A 20,467-nucleotide genomic window follows, 5' to 3' on the forward strand; every position below is an offset into this window, starting at 1 on the left:
CATTATATACTATATTGAATAGTTTCTATGTGTTTAGGTAAATGTGAGCCAACTTTGCTAAGTCTTACTATAAAGTGTCCTTGGGGTTTGATAGGATATTCAAGGAAAACATAGATAAATAGACTAGTTGAACACAGACCTGTATTTCACCTGGTGTTGATATAGGTCATTCCTTTTTCAAAGAGGTAGAGAGATTTTCAAAAGATACTATCACAGGGTGCACCACTGGTCTGGCACATCCTGCTGGTCACTCTGGGTATTAGCTCCTGAGGTAGATATTCCCCATCTGCAGTTTGCACACCATGGCTGTGATTCTGGTCTACAACACCTCTTTCTCCAAGACCTGCAGCATTTCCATCATGACTTAGCCCTCTGGCTAGGTCACTGAGTGTTTCCCCTTCCAGGGTACAGTCCATCAGTGGCCCTAGGCAGTCCTTTCATTCACTGCCTCATTTCTATGCCACACCCTCAGCGGCTGGCAAGGGAAACCAGGCTCCCCTCTTCTCTAGGTTCCAGTCCAGGGATCCGCAGCTCTGAGCATCCTCTCTCTGCCCTTCCAGGACTACTTCCTACCACTCTGGTTCCCATTATCTCTCTGAGTATATCAGCTCCAAGAAACTGCTTCCCAGGGTGAGGCTGCTGCCAGTCTTCCTGCAGCCTTTCCCACCAGCCAGATCTGGCCTCAGCTTCTGGGCTTTATAGGCTTCACCTCTTCCTGTCCAGCTGAGCCTCCTTTAATCAACTGCCTCCAGCCTAAAGTTCCCCTGTTTGCAGCATAATTAACTGATTGGGCCCACCTGGCCCAACCCAGCTCTTGCGGGGTTCGTGTGGGGAGCTCACCCCATCACAGACACATACAGTTCTTATAACACTGTTAGTGGGAAAAACTCCACCACCCTCAAAATCTGACACAGAAAGCAGATTGCAAGCTCTTTAGGACAAGGGGCTGCCCACTTATTATGTGTACAATGACAAGCACAAATGAGCCACAGCCTTGTGGAGTACCATGGTACTGCAGTACACATGTATAATAATGATTAGGGCTCCATGTTTGTCACAGAGGTCATGGAAGTCACGGATTCCATGACTTACTGCAACCTCCATTACTTCTGCAGTGGCCAGTGTAGCTGACCCCAGGGCTGCCCAAGGAGCCAGCTGCTCAGGCGGCCCTGGGACAACCATGTCGGCTGTTGCTGGAGCGGCTCTGCAGCCAGTCACTTGGGTGGCCCTGGGGCCAGCCGCACCAGCCACTGCTCTGGCAATCCCGGGCAGCTGACCCTGGGGACCACCCGAGGAGTGGCCAATGTGGCTGGCCACAGGGACCGCCCGAGCAGCAGCCAATGCAGCTGGCCCTGGGGACTGCCTGAGCAGTGGTGCCAGGGGCAGCCGGAGCCGCTGCTGGCCCCCCGGGGCACACCCCACCGTGGTGGCCAGAGCAGCCATTGGCCTCCTGGGGCTTCCCCCTGGCAACTGGTGCAATGGGCCCCCCGCCCCCATGGCAGCCTCCCCTCCTAAGATTCAATCAGGGGTATTTATGGGATAAGTTATGGACAGGCCGTGATTTTTTGTTTCTTGCCTCTGACCTGTCCATGACTTCTACTAAAAATACCGGTGATTAAATTGTAGCCTTAATAATGATATGCTAAACTGGCACGCATTTAGTATATGAAGGTCATCAAGAATCCTGTAGAAAACATGTCTAGGGACCCCGTGATGGTATTAAATGATGAAACTTTATTTTTTCCTCAGTAATACAAGCAGACACCCAGAGCCCAATGCCTCAAGATACATAAAAAGGTATATCAACAGCTGACGTTCCCCTGCTACCCACACACACAGCCAGACAGCCATATGGCGATACAGTGGCGCTGAAAAGAAAAGGATCTGCAGATATTTTACAGGTGCCACCATGATGGATGTTTAACATGAGTCCAAGAGTGGAACAGGCTGCTGTGACTAAGAAAATCACACAGAGAAGTGTCCGTTAGAAAGAAAAAGAGACTGATTTAGAGTCTCCTTTGCTTCATTCAGCTACCACAGCATTGTTGCCAAGTACCATCTATTCTGTATGTAACACCCCTTTTAAAAAAATGTAAAGTATGGCAAATACGTTAATTTCCAATTTAATGTAACAGAATTGTCAAAACTTACTGGCATTATTTAGGCTTCTATTAAACATGTGTCCTAAAATATAACCCCTTACATTAATACAAGGCTATAATTTAGGCCCCGTCCTGAGAAAGGGGCAGTGTTTATTCTGCGCCACCCCCAGGAAGCATTGTGCCTCAGAAGGCAAAACTCCTCCCCTCCCTACTCTGTGGTAGTACTTTGAACCCCTACGTGCTGACTCAGCAGCACTGGGCAATGAGTTGGTGGGTAGCACCAAAGCTCCTCCCATTCCTCACCCTTCTCAATTCACTGGCTCTGGAGTGGAAGTAAATGGATTTGGAGTGGCTGCTTACTGCTGCATAGATATCTTGCACAGGAGGGGTAAGGGGAGTTCTTACTCCCATCTACAAGTATGCAGTCCCTCACAATTTAGTCCTTAGTTTTACTCACTGTTGTCTAATGATCTGTATGTGATCCTGTGAGCAGAAGGATGTTCTGGACAGTATGTAGAAAACCACACTTGCAGAATCTTTTGGCTATAACAATTTACTCCATTAGCTAGCTCTTTATAGTCACATTAGTAACTGGACAACATGCTAGAATAAGATTGAGAAGATAAATTCCTTCCCGGTCTTTCAAAATTTCTATTTTTAACCATACTTTGCAGGTCTAATAACTGGCTATATAAAAGCACTTTGGGCTGAAACCGTGTATGACAGGGGTGGGCAAACTTTTTGGCCTGAGGGCCACAACGGCATTGAGAAACTGTATGGAGGGCCGGATAGGGAAGGCTGTGCCTCCCCAAACAGCCTGGCCCCTGCCCACTATCTGCCCCCTCCCACTTCCCGCCCCCCTCAGAATCCCTGACCCACCCACTCCGTCTGCTCCTTGTCCCCTGACCGCCCCCTCTTGGGAACCCCACCCCAACCTCCTCCCGGGACTCCACCCCCATCCAACCCCCCCTGCTCTCTGTCCCCTGACTGCCCCGACCCCTGTCCACACCTCCGCCCCCAAGACAGGCCCCGCAGGACTCCCAAGCCTATCCAACCTCCCCTGTTCCCCGTCCCCTGACCTCCCCCAGAACCTCCACCCCATCCAATCTCCCCTGCTCCCTGTCCCCTGACTGCCCCAACCCTATCCACACCCCCACTCCTAACTGCCCCCTGGGACCCCATCCCCATCCAACCCCCCCTGCTCCCTGTCCCCTGACTGCCCCCAGGACCCCCTGCCCCTTATCCAACCCCCCCGCTCCCCGCCTCCTTACCATGCTGCTCAGAGCAGCAGGAGCTCGCAGCCCTGCCGGAGCCAGCCATGCCGCCCGCACTGCACGGCAGGAGCAGCGGGCGGGGGTGGGGAGGACAGCAGGGGAGGGAGCTCAGGGGCTGGACAGGACAGTCCCGCGGGCCAGATGTGTCCCACGGGCCGTAGTTTGCCCAACTCTGATGTATGGTATACAAGCTATTAGCAAGAATGCAGCTTTGCTTCACACACTTTATATTTTTTGCCAGAGTCTAGCAAAAAAAAATTTTTTTTCCTTAAAGAAATCACATTTAAAGGCATTTACAGTGGTTACTATTCCCAAGTAGAAAGATCTCAGGGGAAAACTTGTGCTTCTCTCCTGGGTTTTTCACTTCTGTCAGTGAAAATGAATGAGGCACTTGCAAGGACTCCCAGAGCATCATACATTTTAAAGCAAGCTCCTATTTGTTTTGCACTGGACAGCTCAGATGATGCTAAGTCCAAAATTTTCAAATGTGGCCTATAGTTTTGATGCCTTATATAAAACTACTTCATTGGGAGTGCTCATGTGCTTAAAATTAAAATGTGTGCTCAGGTGCATTGGTTTGCTATGTCAGGGTCTTAGCAACTTATCCATCTGTTTGCAATGAGAATTGAGGGGGATGCAAGAAAGGAAGAAGAGGCGGAGAGAAAGGGGCAGGAATAGCAAGTATGATGGCCCATTAGACTGTGAGTTTAGGGCAGACAAGGCAATGTGATCATAGAGGAGCTATTATAGGGGAAAATGTACTTCAGTTGGAACTGTGCATGTTCACCTTTGAAAATCAGGCCCTATGTATCTACAATCAGACAAGCCACAAATAAAAAAACCTTGAATTTGGAGCCACTTTTGAAAAATCTGGGCCTTACTATGCACCTCATGGGGTTTCACACAGAGATGGGCTGAGTAAGTAGTGCTGAGCTGCAGATTTGGAGGAGGTGTAAGCGAGAGTCTGAGTTTCTGGCTGAATCAGGGCTAGGGTTTGGTCTTGCATTAGCTCAAAAATCTCACAAGCTATTTTGGGTGGATTTCAGTGACATAAGATATGAAATCAGAAACAAGGCTCGTTCGGTTTTGGATCTGACCCAGAGAGCAGGTTCAATTCTGACTACTAAAAACCGAACACCCCCACACCACCCATGTTAAAAGAGTTTTCATCCAAGATTGTGGTTTGGGCTTATATCTAGTTATTTTAATATTCCATTTGAAACAATCAAGATATTTACACTTAAAATAGTACTTGTTGGGCATCTGAATTGTTTTACTTTCATGTTTTTAAAGTTGTGAATAATCCTATTATATATCTTAATTTTACTAATTACTATTAAATAATTAATACCATTAACCATACTTAATAGTAACACATGTTTGTGGTAGGATATATATATATATCTTGGCATTAATGTGGGCCAGAGACAGCGGGGAAAGTAAGCCGGGACAGTCCGGTATGGCGTATTGGCAAGAGCTGGTACACCACCCACCGTACTGGCTTCTCCAGGCTGGCGATTTAAAGGGTCTGGGGCTCCTGGCAGTGGCCGGAGCCCAGGGCCCTTTAAATCGCTGCCAGAGCCCCACTGCCGGAGCCCCGGGGTAGGGGCGGCAGCCGGGTGTCCCCTGCGCTCCGTCGGTGATTTAAAGGGCCCGGGGCTTTAAAGGCCCCACCCTTTCTGGTTGAGGCCTCGCCCCCCTGCTCAGGACTCTGGCTTACCCGTAAATCCTTTAAATTACTTTCACCCCTGGCCAGAGAGGCCAGTTAACCTCTCTGGCTGTACATGGAGGGTGCGCCAGGCCTACCCAAAGAGGAGTCCTATCTGGAGAGGAGCAGGATGGGTGTGTTGAAGGCAGGAGGCCTGGAGCAGAAGGGGGCTTTAGAAAGAAGCACTGTGGTCTCTCCCCTGAATTTGAGAGACCAGGAGTGTCAAGAAGGAAGCCGGGGCAGGGAGAGTTGGCCCTGGGATCTGCTGCTGAGTAGCAAAGTTTGGCAAGATACCAGGAGAAAGCTAGAGCAGCCTGTGGGGGTGCAGCAGGCTCCCAGTGGTGAGCCCTGATAATACAGCAGGAGGTGGACTTCTAGGGAGAAAGCCCTGGGAGGCTATCAGTGGGGGAACACAAGGATCAAAGGTCAAGCCCATGGAGGGCTGAAGTGGGTTTAAGTTTATCCTTTTGACTTGGGATTTATTAGGGGATTCTGGGGGAGCCCTGTGCGTCCTGGCCCTGAAAGAAGGGTGAATGTGGAGAGGCTGTCAGCAAGGCCTGTTGACAGTCTTGATAGGAAGAAGTCCAGGATGGTGGCAACAAGGAATCTGGCAGAGTGACTCTTAATTGCCTGTCTGGCAACCCTGGGCTGGAGGTAGGGTTGCCATCTGTCCAGGTTTTCCCAGGAGTGCCCCTTTGTTCCGCTAGCTGTCTCAGGAAATCTGTGAGGGACTTAGATGTCCAATTTTATGGTCTTAAAATAATGCCAGATGTACCTCAGAGGTGGCAACCGTAGTTGGTGCCCAAGGTGGGTCTGAGATCGCCTGTCAACCACTGCAAAGGTGGTGTAAAGCCCTGATATAAAGGGCTATGTATGGACTGTTGGAAGTCCTGAGAAAAAGGTACATGAACCCCTGGGCTGAAAATCGAGGCAATGGAATGGACACTTTGTATTTTTGCTGAACTTTGTTCCCCCAGAAGGGATGGGACCTAGCTGGGCCAGGGGTTTGAAGGAGCGGGGGTTGAGTCATGAGAAAAGGAAGAAAATTGCAGGGCCAGAGTGGCCATTGGTATGGGGTGCTAGATGAGGAGAGACTGGTATGCTCTATGGGGGCACACCTGCGGGGAGTACACCCTTCTAAAATGTTAGTTACTGAAGAAAATGTATTTGATGCACACATTTCAGACTTTACTCTTTAGAGTGATAGGCCCTAACTACATATTAATCACATGGAATGAAATGTTTATGTCTGTCAAAATGTTTATGTCTGTCAAAATATTTGGAGAGTCGGTTTTGATCTATTGCACAGAAAAACTGGCTGGATTTATCTTAGCATTTTTCAGACATGATTTTGGTAAATTATGACATTTTGGTGGTGGTGTAATCTAAAGGATACTTTTCTAGTCAATGTTATGCAGGATTATCACATTAACTTTATTCTACAAAATCTTATTGAAATAAGGTAGAGGGGAAATGGGGGTTGTATTTGTACAGTAAGTGTAATATTGTTTCATATTGCATAAAGAGAGTTTGGACTGGAGTCTGATCTCATTTACATTGACATAATCCTGGAATAACTCCATTAAATTCAGTGAAGCTACTCTGGATTTGTTCACATTACTAATAGCCAGAGTGTCCGCAGTATGTAGCATGTAGAAATAGTTGGCTTTTCTACCCAATGGAGTAGTTGCTACTGAATAAAGTCACTTATTTAATGCACCATGGGTTTCAATAGAACTTTGCCTAATTATCAGTCTACTTAGGCGTTCTGCATAATACTGACATAATATGACATAGTTTCTGTTCAAGAAGGCTAAGAAGGTTGCTGCTGCGCCTGAGGGGACAAAAACCACATTCCACTTGGGAAAATGTCCTGTGCTAGTACTATTAATTAAGACTAATCATTAAACAAACAGACAAAAGCTAAGCTATAAGGGATACATTTTCCATTTGTGATGAGGGAATTAATTCCGTCAGCAAGAATAGGCGCTGTATTTTGTATTGAATAGTCTGCATACTGCTTTGAAAATGGACCCCATAAATCTGATGAGTTTACAAAAGCAAGGGAATGCAGAGTGGCTCTATGGTTTGACCAAGGGATGATCTTGCTCCAGCTTTAACTCTTGCTAGCCATTTCCAAACAAATGGTCAAATGAATGCTTTGCCGAGGTGTGTGAGCTTCTGGGTATAGATTATGAAATATCCTTTTTGTCAAAAGATTAAACTCCAAGTGGTTTGCCTGAGCATTTTATACAGCACTGTACATCTAACTGCCTAGTGAGCCTTTTGTTCTTTCTAGTTTTGCTTCCTGTAGAGCCTCAGGATTTCTGCTTCCAGATGGCCCACTGATGTAGTCTGTTCTCAGAAAAAGCGCCCAATGGCCCACTTTTTGGCTCTGCATCTGGCTTAGGTTTAGGTTTGACTTCAAGATTCAGGTTCAAGGCTGAATGAAGTCAAGAGTTCAGGGTTATTGACACTGAGATCTCAGAGGTGGTGGTGGCCTCTGATGGTGAAAAACATAACAGGTTAGCCATTCTCCAGGTGGGTTTTCTCCATTTTTGGCAGAAAATCTGTATGTGACCAAGAAAATAAGACCCAACTGGTTTTGGCTCTAAAGCTGTTGGGAAGAATAAACACAGAGGTATTCAAGTATGAACCTACCCTGCCTTCCCAAATTCCAAGGGGCTTAGATAAGGGTTCTCATTTTGGCCCATCTCTACTGTTGATCCATTTCCTAAGGGCCTCTTACATACCACACAGGCTGCAGTACTTGGCCACAGCATAGTGTGTTAAGAGCAGAATATAATCATCCCTTTTCCCCCTCTTTTAAGGACACTATGTGAGATTTTGTTAGCACATAAATATTGTCTTGAGGCAGTAGTTTCTTGTATATAATCAACATAAAATTAAACACATTGCTGGCTTGAATTTTCATACACAGAAGTCCAAGTCTTTAGAAGTCCAAGTGACAAAAGCATTACTAAGGACACCTGGTTTCTATTCCTGGCTCTGTCACTGACCTGCTGGGTGACCTTGGGCACATCGCTTCACTGCTCTATGTCTCAGTTTCCACATCTGTGAAATGGGGACAACAATGCTTACCTTCCATTGTAAGGTACTTTGAGAACGGTGGCTGAGAAGCACTATAAGAGCTAAGTATGCTTATTTTCCAGCAAAATAATAGGCTTGTACATTAAAAGTTTAGCATAATTAGTTAAATTAAGTATGACTTTGATTTAACTGCAAATTTTTAAAAACATGTATGTTTTTGTTGATGTAGGGTTATGGAAGAATGTGTTCATGTTTTGGTAGTGGCGTGTGTCAATGGTAATGTAGATTGTGATTCACACTACAGAGGCCTGGAACAAGCAATGTTGTGTTTAATGTTTTGTTAAAAAGAGAAGCATTGTTCCAAACTGGACCACTGTGGGAGGCTGTTTATTGAAACTCTCATATGGTAGGCCAGCAGTTCTCTTCTGATGATGGGTGGGGTAGGAAGAATAAACTAGGGGGTGTGTAGGGACTAATGAAGTTGTGGGAAGACCACTGGAACTGTCAGCGTGGCTGAGTAAATTGTTCGATGGTTAAAGAAATCCTTGTAAAGGGGTTTAAAGGGCACATGGAGGTTGGGAAGAACTCCATACAGAAAGGAGAGACCTGCTCAGAAAACTTCAGCAGAAGTTACTGTGATTCTTTCAGTCCTATGAAAGCAATGGGGTGTACAGTTTCTCAAAGGACTGATTCTGTGTCTATGCATTCCACCCCTCCATTCAGAGTGCAACAGGGCCAGTCTTAGACCAAATGCCACCCCAGGCGAGGAGCGTCTTTGATGCCCCCCTCCCTCCATTTGTTCAACTTTTGAATATAGACTACCGGAAACATTTTACTTCAAACATTCTATTTTCCCTTTTGTTGCTAACAACAAAAACAGCACCCCGATCCTGGCTCCCCAAGTGGTCGCCTGGGTCACTTGCCCCTAAATCCACCCTTTAGTATAATATAAACATGATGGATGGAGCTTTTCTAAAGTTAAAATCAAAAGATTATGATCCTTTTGAAATCCATTACCAGTAAGACTAAAGACGCGCGTGTATGTGTATAAAAATCATAGTAGGGGCGGGGCATGAAGTGAGATACAATAGGAACACCATAGTTTGATGGCCAAAGAATTGCCTATGTCACCCTATAACCGCACATAATAGAGTTATTACCCCAAGAGATAATATAAGAAAATAAAACACAGAAAAATAATTTATTTTGAGCCAAAAGTTAAAATTTTATTTTGAATAGCAATATCCCTCCCAAAAAATAAAATTCCTTTTATGTAGTGAAATATCCATTTGAAAATGGCAAAATAAAGCTATTTCTCTTATTATTCTCTCCTAGTTATTGTACACATTTAATCTGATCTGAATAGCAATCTATCTTGAGGTTTAATACTCCAAGAAGCCAAAGGTGTAGTGGCTTTTGAGAAAGCAGAAAAGTCAATCAGAGGTGTGGCGTGGGTGGGTTTGTTTTTTGGCAGATGGGCCTATTTGAAGCTGCCCAGGATTAGCAAGAAGTGGGACTTCTTAGGAATATCATTTATGTAAGGGGAATACTGCTGTATGTCCAATAGCAAAGAGATTCAAACACATCGACTTGGCAAAATGCAGCATTCCACTGAGATATTGAAATTTTAGGAAAGGCCCATTACCTCCCAAGCTGCAGAACTCACTCTGCAAAGCTGATCTAACTTGGGTTGGCATAGCTGGTTATCTTGAAACCTGCTAGGTGGTTTTGGCTCCCTTCGGTGCTGATCCTGCAACTAATTCCAAGTGGGTAAAGATCTCTCTGCCCATGTACAGCCACAGTGACTTTGGTGGAGCTCTGCATGGGCATGTATCCAGTTGCAGGCTCTGGGCCTTTTGTCTTTAATTAAATGAACATAAGATGTATAGAAATAAAATAATAGAAAAATATGGAAGATTTCTCCTTATAATTTCTGCAGTTCATTTAGGGAGGGTAATGTGACTAAGGATTAATGACTTTTGTGTCTTCATGGCCTGGTGCTGAGCAACTTCAACACCCATTGTACTTAGCAGGATTTAGGTCTTTTATCACCTTGTAGGACTGGACTCTAAAGGCCTGAACCAAAGCCCACTGAAGTCAATGGATGTCTTTCCATCCACTTCAGTGGGCTTCAAATCAGGCCCTGAACGAGAGAGACATCACACCAGTGTTGGAGTTCATCATCATCCATTCAAATTGCTTCCTCTATCAAAGCCAGTTTATTACTATACATAAAGTATACTTATATTTATTTGTATATAAATATATTATACTGTTTTAAGTGGTTCTGAAATACAGGACAGAAAGCAAACAATTAATTTGTTTTGATACATCACATTGCACTAACATACTGGCACCTGCCCAGAAAGGCTGCTGTTTTCATAGTCACAATCATTTGTGTTTTACAGTCTGTTACGTAAAACTGATTAGCTGAATACAGGAGGAGTTTAGCTCACTTAAGTGTTTGTCAACTAACATATTCTCCCAAGACTTTATTTTATGAGAGAGAACAAACATACTGAAATCAAGTCTTTAGGGTCACAAGCTAAAACAAATCATAGAACAATTCTGAAGTTATCAAACACTTGAGTGGGACCAAGGAACCACTGTGCAATTAACTACTCAACAAAATGTGTAGGGACAGACCATTTCACCAAAGCATTTTCCACCAGCCACAGTAGTATAAGCTACATAGGATAGATACAACCCATTTACATTAGACTCATTTTTAGAAAGATTGCTAATCCACATTTTAACCTCTCACATCTAATATCCTAATTTTAACACCAACCTGCACCCTGATTTGTAAATGGCTTTTATCAGTAACTATCATCTCTTGGAAAACAGGACAGGACTGCCTTGTCATATCTACCGTAACATACATTCTAATCCATGATTCCAACTACTCAGGTTGCTTGTTGACTGTATTCCATTTGCATCGCTGTGTCCTTATTTTGTAAGGTAAATGCAGTTGCTAGTTTACTGTGACATTCTCCCGGTGGGCTCCATAGGAGTAGTTCTCCTTTGCATCCAGTCGCTTTTATGCGCTATCTGGGAGATCGGACACAAATCACTTGTGACTCTGATGTACAAATGTTTGTAAGCATGGGTTATTTTCCCACAGGCACAACTTAAAGAGTTTTCAGACTTACCCTGCTTTTTGACATTTTTATTAACTAGTTGAAAATATTTTCTTTAAATAGTCACTATACAATATCACTGCTTAGCAAGAACAAAATTCTGCTCTTAGCTGCATGAGTGTAAATCTAGAGTAACTCCATTGACTCCAGTGAAATTATACTGGATTTATACTTGTGTAAATTAGAACGGAATTTGGCTCCAGTGGGCTGAATTCATAATTGGTGTAACTTCCTTGACTTCAGAAGGCCAAATAAATCCCATGAACTGCTGCCAACTGTCATTATTTTATCCTAGGTTTACAATACTTAGTGTTTTTCTTACAGTCTGAGCTCCTGGAGTCATGTGACTACAAGAGAATCTTAGCTTTCATTGAAAAAAGATAAGTCTCTAGTCCTCATGTTTGTAGAGTAGAGATTGAGACTGTGACCCCCCCCAAGGCTCCAAATGATGAAGGCAAAGAAAAAGAAACCATCACTTATTATTTTTAAATTATGATTTTTAGCGTCTGACTCGTGAATTTTGAACAGTTTGAATTGGATGTGTGGTTTTTAAAAAATAAAAACAAAGATTTTTGTATTTGGACTTAATCTAATTTAAAGGAATTGAGACTATCACATCTGAATCCAGTGAAACTTCATCTGTCAAAATTCTACTGTACAGTACTGCAATATAAATAGGACATAAGTAAATGAGTCCATGGTATGGCATCAGATAAAGCAAATGACAGTTCAGTCTTCACTACTGTTCCTAGGCTAGCTTTAATCTAGCTAGCATGGGTATGCCTACCCATGCTATACTCGCAACTTCATTTTCTGAGTAGATGTACTCATAGTGGAGTAAGGTACTACCCCCTGAGTTAAATTCTGGTTTTGTTTAAGTCAATGGCAAAGCTCCCAGGATTTGAATCTCGCCCTGTATGTTTAAATACAGTATCATTTGTTTTTCACCTTGACAAATTAAACAAAATGTGTAAAATGCTGTATATTTTTTGAAAATACTGCACAGAAATAATTGTTTTAAAAAAGTCTACTGTATTATTTCCCCTCTGTTAAACCACTGAGATTAGCCCACAATACTTTACCTACCTGTGGTCTAGCTTCTTATTTGTAATGTTTACTGAGGCTTTAAATAAACATAAAATAAATTAAAATGAATGCAATTTTTCCCCGTTACTCAGATAAAAGAAGTGGCATTATAGGGTGAAAATGTTAGCCTCATTCAAGTCAATGGCAAACTCCCATTGATTTCAGTGGAGTCAGGATTTCACCCCTAATTTCAAAAGACATGTGGATCACTTTCACCTCCTTTTTATTTCAGCCTGCATAGAAATGATTAGAGACCACAGAAACACAGAACTGAACATCTGAACAGCACAATCCTTGGCTTCTGTTGCTTCTGATGCTTCTGTTCTGACTGAATTCAAGTTTAATTTTGCCTTTTTCATCCTTAATTATTTTGCTTCTCTTCAGTTACTGCTACCTTTCAGCCCGGGGAAAAATGAAGCAGGAGAAAACAGCTTATTGTGCATTATAATTATCTGCTTCCAAATCTGTGAAATACCATCGTTTACACCTTTAATTGGTTTTGTCTAATAGCTCCTATACAGTAGTTCTATAATTTAAGTTCATGTCATCTTCATTACTGAATATCACATTTTGCTGTTGGTTGTGTACGGTAAAATAAGGCCAGAACATCAATAACCTACATAACACACATGTAAACTTGTTTTTCTGCTTGTTATAGTTATGGGTAGGCCCCCAAGGACTTTCTGATTCTTTTAAAAGCATTCACATAATACGGAATGTAACTTTATTTTTTTTCTTCTTCACATAATGAGACACTGAAAGCCCTTGTCATCTCTAATAGGATATTACGCAGCTCTGGTTTTATGAATGTCAGCACAATTAAAGCCAAAATAATAATAAAATAATAATAATAATACTTTGTACTGTACAATCTCAAATTAAAGCAAGAGAGATAATGACAACTTTTGCATTAGCCAGAAAATGTGACTCTTCCAAGAGACTTTTTTCTTGTTGACAAGTCACATAACGTGTATATGGGTGTAGCTGTGTATATTCTATGCAGAACAGCAACCCCTATTCTGTTCATCTAGTTCTTCTAATTGTTTAGTTAAACTACCGAACTGATACAATTTAGAATACTACATTAACACATTTAACATCAAGTTTACATACTTGCTTTTTTAAATACTAGGAACTTGTACACATTTTATTTGGCTTTGTAAGGACTGAAATATTACAGATAATGCAATCTACTTTTCTTTGAAAGAATATGGCTCTTATCAACTAACTCTCTCTGGGGTTCAGAGTGAAATACCTTTTCTTCTATCTGTAGCTGATTTGAGAACAGGATGTCTTCTTAAGTGGTCAGCAGGATGCTACAGTACAGATTGTTCTTAATTAAGGATAATTCTCTCCGGACATTAGACTTAAGCTGTTGCAGCAAAATTATTTCATTTAGACTAATTTTTCTATACAAGTCTCAAGAAAAACTATTCCAAGTATGTTTTGTTGTAATATCTCCACATGACCAGAGGAGGGCACTTTAAACATCTTTGCACTGCTCATGAAGCAAATGCAGAAACACAGTGTAACCCAATGTCACATACAGTCCTGCCGAATGCTATTAAGGTTGCAGATATCTTTTTCTGAAGTTCACAAAAATATAAAATATGTACTGTACCACAGGGCTCTATTTTGTAGATAGAGAGAGTGCCTATCTCTAGCTATCTAGATTTTCTTTTGATTCCTCCCCATTTTCATTTTCTTCAACTTATATTATACTGCTGATTAATCTGAGACTCACAGATAATTGTTAAAAATATTTTGGGGTTCTCTCCCTTACCCTCCCTACCCACTGCTCTGTTGCTAGCCCGAGGTAATTTAACAGAGATTGATTTAACCCTCTGTCTTATTCTACTGCAGAAATTCCTTGACTTTGATTGGAAAATGCACTTGGAAAAAGCACTCTCTGAGATATGATATGTATTGCAACAGCACATCTCATCACATTAAAATCTTGTAAAATTACTGCTCCTCTCTGCCTGCTCAAAGCATTGATGTTGCATAGCAGATCTGCATACACAGCATAGTACAGAGTGGGGAAATCAATCTTTTAGCTACTAAATTCACTACTGCAATGGAATTCAATGACTTTCCATAACAAACATTCAAGATAGCTATTCATTTTTCACTTTGGGGCTAAACACGTCAACCCTTTAGGATGAAGTTTTAATTTTGTAACTGCACTGGTATCATAGATACAAACAGTTTGCTCTCTGCTTTGTTTTGTTCAAATTTAATGCAGAAAAAAGATTAGAAAGGATATAGAAATAATTTGTTTTTAATAAAAGTCTTTCTTCCATCTTTGGGGAAGAACAACGCTTATTTTTTCTCTCACAAAATGTTATTTTCTTTCCTTTTTCAGAGCTGACAGGTACAAGAAGGAAGATGTCTTTCCTCAGCAGTCCTTTGAGATGGAGTAGAATTCAATGAGTCCTCACCATGATAGGATCATAAACTTACTGGTTTAAACCAACCTAGCTGTCCCTAAGCTGCCAAGTTTTAGCTGCACCATTCATGTTTCCTTGTGCCATTTTCTTTTGTTTGTTTTTATTTTGTTTTTCTTGATGACCCTGAGCTATGGCTTCTGTCTTGTTTATACCACTAGTCAGCCTTCCTTGCTTTTCTGGTTTTGCCGATGTATGCCTCAAAGAAGAAATGGCAGAATAACACGAAGTAGCTGAGGTACATGAGAGAAGACCAGATGATGTTCTGAACGTGGGAGTGGCACTGCCCCTGTTGCATCCAGGAGAAGACCAGGTAATTAACTACACAACCAATCAACATCTGAGTGATCTGTGATAAGGTGATGAACATGGCAAACTTGCGTGAGACTCTGAAGCCAGCAGCCCGCAAGGCATAGTAAGAGTACATAACGGCATGGACCCCATAGTTCATGGTCATAAACCAGCCACCACCAGCCACCATGTCCTTGTAAGAGTACCAAGAATAAAGCAGCACCGTAATGTGGTGGTACCAGTGCAGGAAGATGAGCTTCTGTTTCCTAAGAATAATGAATATTGTATCTCCTGTAAGAGAGAAGACGGGGGGAGGGGGGGAAAATATCAGAAACAAATCAAACTACTTTATAATTCTTATGTTCTGCCAGGTTTAAAATGGTGGGAAGTTATTTAGATTGTAGTGTTTTGATGAAAACCTCGGATCTAAACACCCCATAACTTTACTGGAGTTTAGAAACTACTTCTGTATGTATGTCCAGAGTCAGATTTTACAAGTGTCCCTTTGTCCTTATGATAGGAAACAAAAACTCCAGGTCCAAACACTGTCTGTACTGGGGGGGGGGGGGGTCTTTGTTTGAAAAGAACATAGGATCCAATCTTTGTTGCATGGGTAACTGCTATTTTAAAATGCTACTGCTTAATTCAGAGACATTCTCTGCTCAAGAGGCAATCTGTGAAAGTCTCTCATAAGCATTGTATTTTTGACTTGTGTTTTTACGTTTTGAGCACAAGCAATGTCCATTGGTCTGATGCAACTTCAGGAAGCACTGGTATTTAACAGACACCGGGAAACCACGTTGAACAAACCAAAAGCTAATGATAGTAAGGGAAGACTGACGATGTGTTGTCCCTGAGGTTATAAGGCAGAAAATTCAAGTCAACATTTTCAAACCTAGGTGCCTAAAATTAGACTCCTAATCCTATATTTAGGCACATGAAAGAAAGTATCTGATTTTCCAACCCCTGCTCACATGAAAGTCAATGAGAGTGGTAGCTGCTCAGGTGCCTAAATAGGGATTTAGATGCCCAAATTTAGACATCCCTACCCCCCAGGTTTGAAAATTCCAATCACAGAGCGCAAAGATTTTATATCACTGGATCCTGGCATATAGGACAAAGTGAAGAAAACTCCTTATGGACCCATCCTCTCCTGTGTCTGTTTGCTGGTGGAGTTACAGTAGGGTGAGAGATGAATCAGGCTCTGTGGAGTTACACAATGCAGTGACAATCACGAGTGACTGAGGGAAGAGTTTGTGCCATTGCGTTTTCACCAATATATATCTAGTCACCTGTGGCACTCAGCGTTAATATAAATAGGAACAGGAGGGACTATACTAAAAATGTTTTTGTAGCAAAGTTCTGTGTCTATGTAACTATTAAGAAATCTGTTTAATGTACATGTCTTCAGAGTTTATATAAAGAATATTGTGACTTGAGCAAACTATTGTCAAATCGTTCACTGCTGATCTACACAAAGGTCATTAACAAACAAAGAAAGTGAGTCTCTCTGCAAGAGAGGTTTAGGTTTTTCTGCTTTAGGTTTTTCCCTCCATGCAAGCAGGATTTTTTGAACATAACTGCCAGAATTGTTAAAGGGACTGTAGTGATTGGGGCGGGGAGAGGTGGAGAGAATATAACATAAAACAATGAGTACAGTCACGTTTTTCAAAATGATTAGTGACTTTGAGTCCTCAGTTTTTTGGCTGCCCAACTTGGGACATAGGCAATGGGGCTGATTTTCAGGAGTAGGTGCTCAGCAATTTAGTTTAATAAGGTCCATTTAAGATGCCTCAAAAACCTGAGCCAAATCACTAATTACTTTTGAGAATCTTGATTGCACCTTCCACTGACACTTCACTCAGAGCTCGCACCCAACCAGGCCTGAGGTTTTGAAAAGTTTCTGGGACTTTTTTCTCCTATTGGTTGTCATTTCCCCACATTTCTGCACTTCCTGGTTGTGGCTTGACTAAAAGTACTAAATAATGGAAATCATAAAAAGAAAAGTCCTGTGCTGTTTCTAGCCAAACTGAAGCAGGAAGTACCAGACATCTCAAGGGAGAGCCTGCTCTCATGAGAGTTTGAACTCATTTTTTAAGACTCAGGTCAATAAACTCTGTTCTCAGTAGCTCCATTAATGGCAATGGAGTCATTCTGGATTGACTGACTAGTGTGACAGCATCGGGCTCAACAGGCTCAAACAGTCTGAAAAAGTATCTGAATGCTTGAGACTTATACAAATCAACCTGAAACAGCTGCATTCCCTTATTACTATGCAAAATGCTACTGTATATGTAACCTGTACCACTGGAGAGGGAGTGCAAGTGTGAACACTTCCTGGTTTTAGAGAGAAAACGAGGTAATTTTGAAATACCTCATATCCCTTTCCTCCAAATGCTCATGCTATTGCTGCAGAAAGATATTTTAGTCTTCTTCCCCTTACTGTTTCTTTCCTCTCTTCCTGCTGTTTGCCACTACTGCACTGATCTTCATTATTTTATTTATATGCATATGCTCTTATTATACACAGTGATTTATGGGGGGGAAGTGTCAAGCATGAAGCACAAAGTGTGTTTATAGGTGCATATATCCTTGAAGAATCCAAAAGACGAACGTTAGTAAGGGGTGGAACTGAACCTATGCCTTACATACTAAGGCTACAGTTCCACTCACTTCTGTTTGCTTCATTCGGTGCAGGAATGCTGAGTCACATTTGTTAGCACCTACATTTGTAGCAGATAGTTCCTGATTTTAACAAAACCAAATCTAAGTGGGTTTTCATGTAATTCAAACAGTAAGAAACCAAAGAGTCTGAAACAGCATGAAGGGGGCTGTGTGTCTTGTCTCATGAGCTGTATAAAATTGCTCATCTGAAATCCACTGAATTGAGTTTGCTGCTGAAATGCAAACCTATTCCTGCTGTATATCTGTATTTAGTGAATTCTGCTGCTCTGTGAGGTTTCAGTAACCTGCAGTCTCAGAAGTGAACTGGAGGGCTGCTGAACCGTTGTCCCCTACTTTGTATTAAGGCCATTCTCTCTCATACTAAGAAGTCCTATTAGCAGCAAACATATAGGCTGGGTACTAAACATACTCTAGCAAGTATATTCTTTATAGCCTTAGAAAAATTGCTGGAGAGAAAACCATTTACAAAATCTGCATCCAATAGGAGGGTGGGTGGAAGAACTACAATACTATGGGAAAGGTTTTTATTTTCTGTCTGCAAGAAGCAAACTGCCAACTAAGCTTCTGGTGTGTTTGGGGGTGGGGTGGGGGGAACACACAATGTTCATGTGTGTACACACACAAAATAAGGACAAATAAAACAGAACTGAGGTAGAATGGGACCTGAAGGCTCCTGCTTCCATAGCTTGATGTTATTGTGTGTGGCTTCCAGATTTATATACAGTAAGGCAGATGCTGAGTGACCCTGAAAAGCACTCTATTAATGTTTATCTGTAATCACTGACCGCTTCAGACACGGGGCACCCTGTACACTCTAACAGTGAGTTTTTTGCACGTGGTTATTTATGGGACAGGCCTAGATAAGGTATGAAGGAATCTAGTGTATTGCTCTAAACTGGGTTCAGGACCTGTCTCCATGTAATCAGTCAAAGTACAGTGATAAGCCGAAGGCTGCAACTTTCCCTTGACACTGGATACAGTCAGTATGATGTCTATTCTTGGCTATTGAACCTGTGACCTACAGAGCTTAACCGTGAACCTCAACAGTTTGAGTTTAAGGATCCTGGCTGAAAGCTGTAACAGATTCATCTCTGCTGCAGACAACACATAGAGGGGGGACACTGAACAATGGGTTACATCAGGTTTTCTTGACCTGCTGACTAATATGTATGTTCCTGAGCTACCAGCTGCACAAAGCTGAATAGCCCCAGGAACCTAGACCTAAAACCACTTCTATTTCAAGATGGAACCTCTTTGGTTCCTTCCCCACCCCCCAATTTCTACTGATCCTAGGTGGCTTTTAGGGTAGTTTCCCATGGCCATATGGAACAGTCAACTGCTTCCTCTCCTTATACTCCAGTCTGGATAACTTTGTTCTGGCTGAACATTCTAGGAATTTCTATTAAACTTTATTTTTATTCTGAACAAACTGCATCAGGAGTACGGGCTTGATTCTGCCTTCACTTACGCTGATGTAAGTGAAGAGTAACTCCACTGAGGTTAATGCCATTTTACTGGTGAAAAGCTCATAGCAGAGGATGTATCAGATCTTATGTATATCTCTATGTTGGTTGTTGTTCAATTTCAGTCAAGAAGTCATGGTCACTAGCTCAGTGGCCGACATCCAGCCCTGCTTGGTAGCAGACTAGCCAAAAGCAACTGATTTTTAGTTATGTTCAATGAGTTGATGGTCGCTAGGTGCCCACACCACCAAAACCACAAACACTAACTAGCACCTATCAGCCATCTCAGCAGAGACCAAGGACCGAAGATAGACCTACAATTTCAGTCCTGCATGTCATCTTTCTAGATCAGGCTTGGGGTATATTAGCAGGGTAGTATGGGGGAAGCTTGAATTGCCAGTGCCTGTCCTATATCTGAGAGTGCACTTCATGGTCCAGCGCTGCTGAACTAACAAACTAAACAAGTACTAAATTTAGAAATAGGGGGCAAGGCCCAACTATTTTGCAGGAGGCCTGTGTATATGATCATTAAAGTAAAGGAATGAAGTTTCCAATGCCCTGGCTAGTACAACCATTAGATAAATGCTTATTTATCCCTAGATAAGGTGAGAGGAGAAACAAGGAACCCTATGAAGAGATAAATGAAAAACAATACAACGTGGGCTTATTTGCCACTGTCAGTCGCCTCCTATGGGAGAGGAAATTGCCCCAGCATGAATATTTTGCTTAATCAACAGGTGACGGACTGCCCCCAATCTAGCAGATAACACTAGGTAACTCTCACTTCCACGATGAACCGCTAATAGGGGTTAGGTTGTCCCTAACCCTAGCATAGGTGTACAGAAATAGTGGGGAAAACAAGGGCACAAAAGGTCTCTCTGCCTCCTTTAATACCCTCCAAAAAAGTCAAGGAGAAATAAGATCCCCTGTGCCTGGGGGAGCACAGAGACTGCTCCATCCATTGCCCCTAGTAGTACACTGTGCCCCAGAGAGGGGGCTGTGAGGTACAGGGCCATGAGCCTACTTGCCCTCCACATTGGCCCACGGAGTTAGCTTGGAGCACAGGGAATGAGCAGGTTGTATCATCTCAGGAGTACTGGGAAGCTATGGGAGGGGCACAATGCACGGGCTTCATGTGGTTCTTTAATGTCCCCAACTCAGAGCTGTGCTAAATGCCATGGGTTAGCCCAGGAGCGTGAGTTAACTACGTAAAAACCCAA

The 20,467-nt window shown here is 42.5% G+C and overlaps 1 protein-coding gene across 3 annotated transcripts in view; it reads right to left on the reverse strand.

Annotated features, from left to right (window-relative positions):
- Nucleotides 1-9,351: 9,351 nt before the first annotated feature.
- ELOVL6 (ELOVL fatty acid elongase 6) overlaps nt 9,352-20,467 on the reverse strand; it is a 124,911-nt gene continuing 113,795 nt past the window's right edge. For all 3 annotated transcript variants that reach the window (XM_073340896.1, XM_073340895.1, XM_073340899.1), the window contains one exon: nt 9,352-15,390. In XM_073340896.1, the coding sequence (XP_073196997.1) occupies nt 14,966-15,390 (425 nt within the window). In that variant the 3' untranslated portion in view covers nt 9,352-14,965. The remainder of the gene's footprint in view (nt 15,391-20,467) is intronic.

Source organism: Lepidochelys kempii, chromosome 4 (genome assembly GCF_965140285.1).
Source record: "Lepidochelys kempii isolate rLepKem1 chromosome 4, rLepKem1.hap1, whole genome shotgun sequence".
NCBI classification, from domain to species: domain Eukaryota; kingdom Metazoa; phylum Chordata; order Testudines; family Cheloniidae; genus Lepidochelys; species Lepidochelys kempii.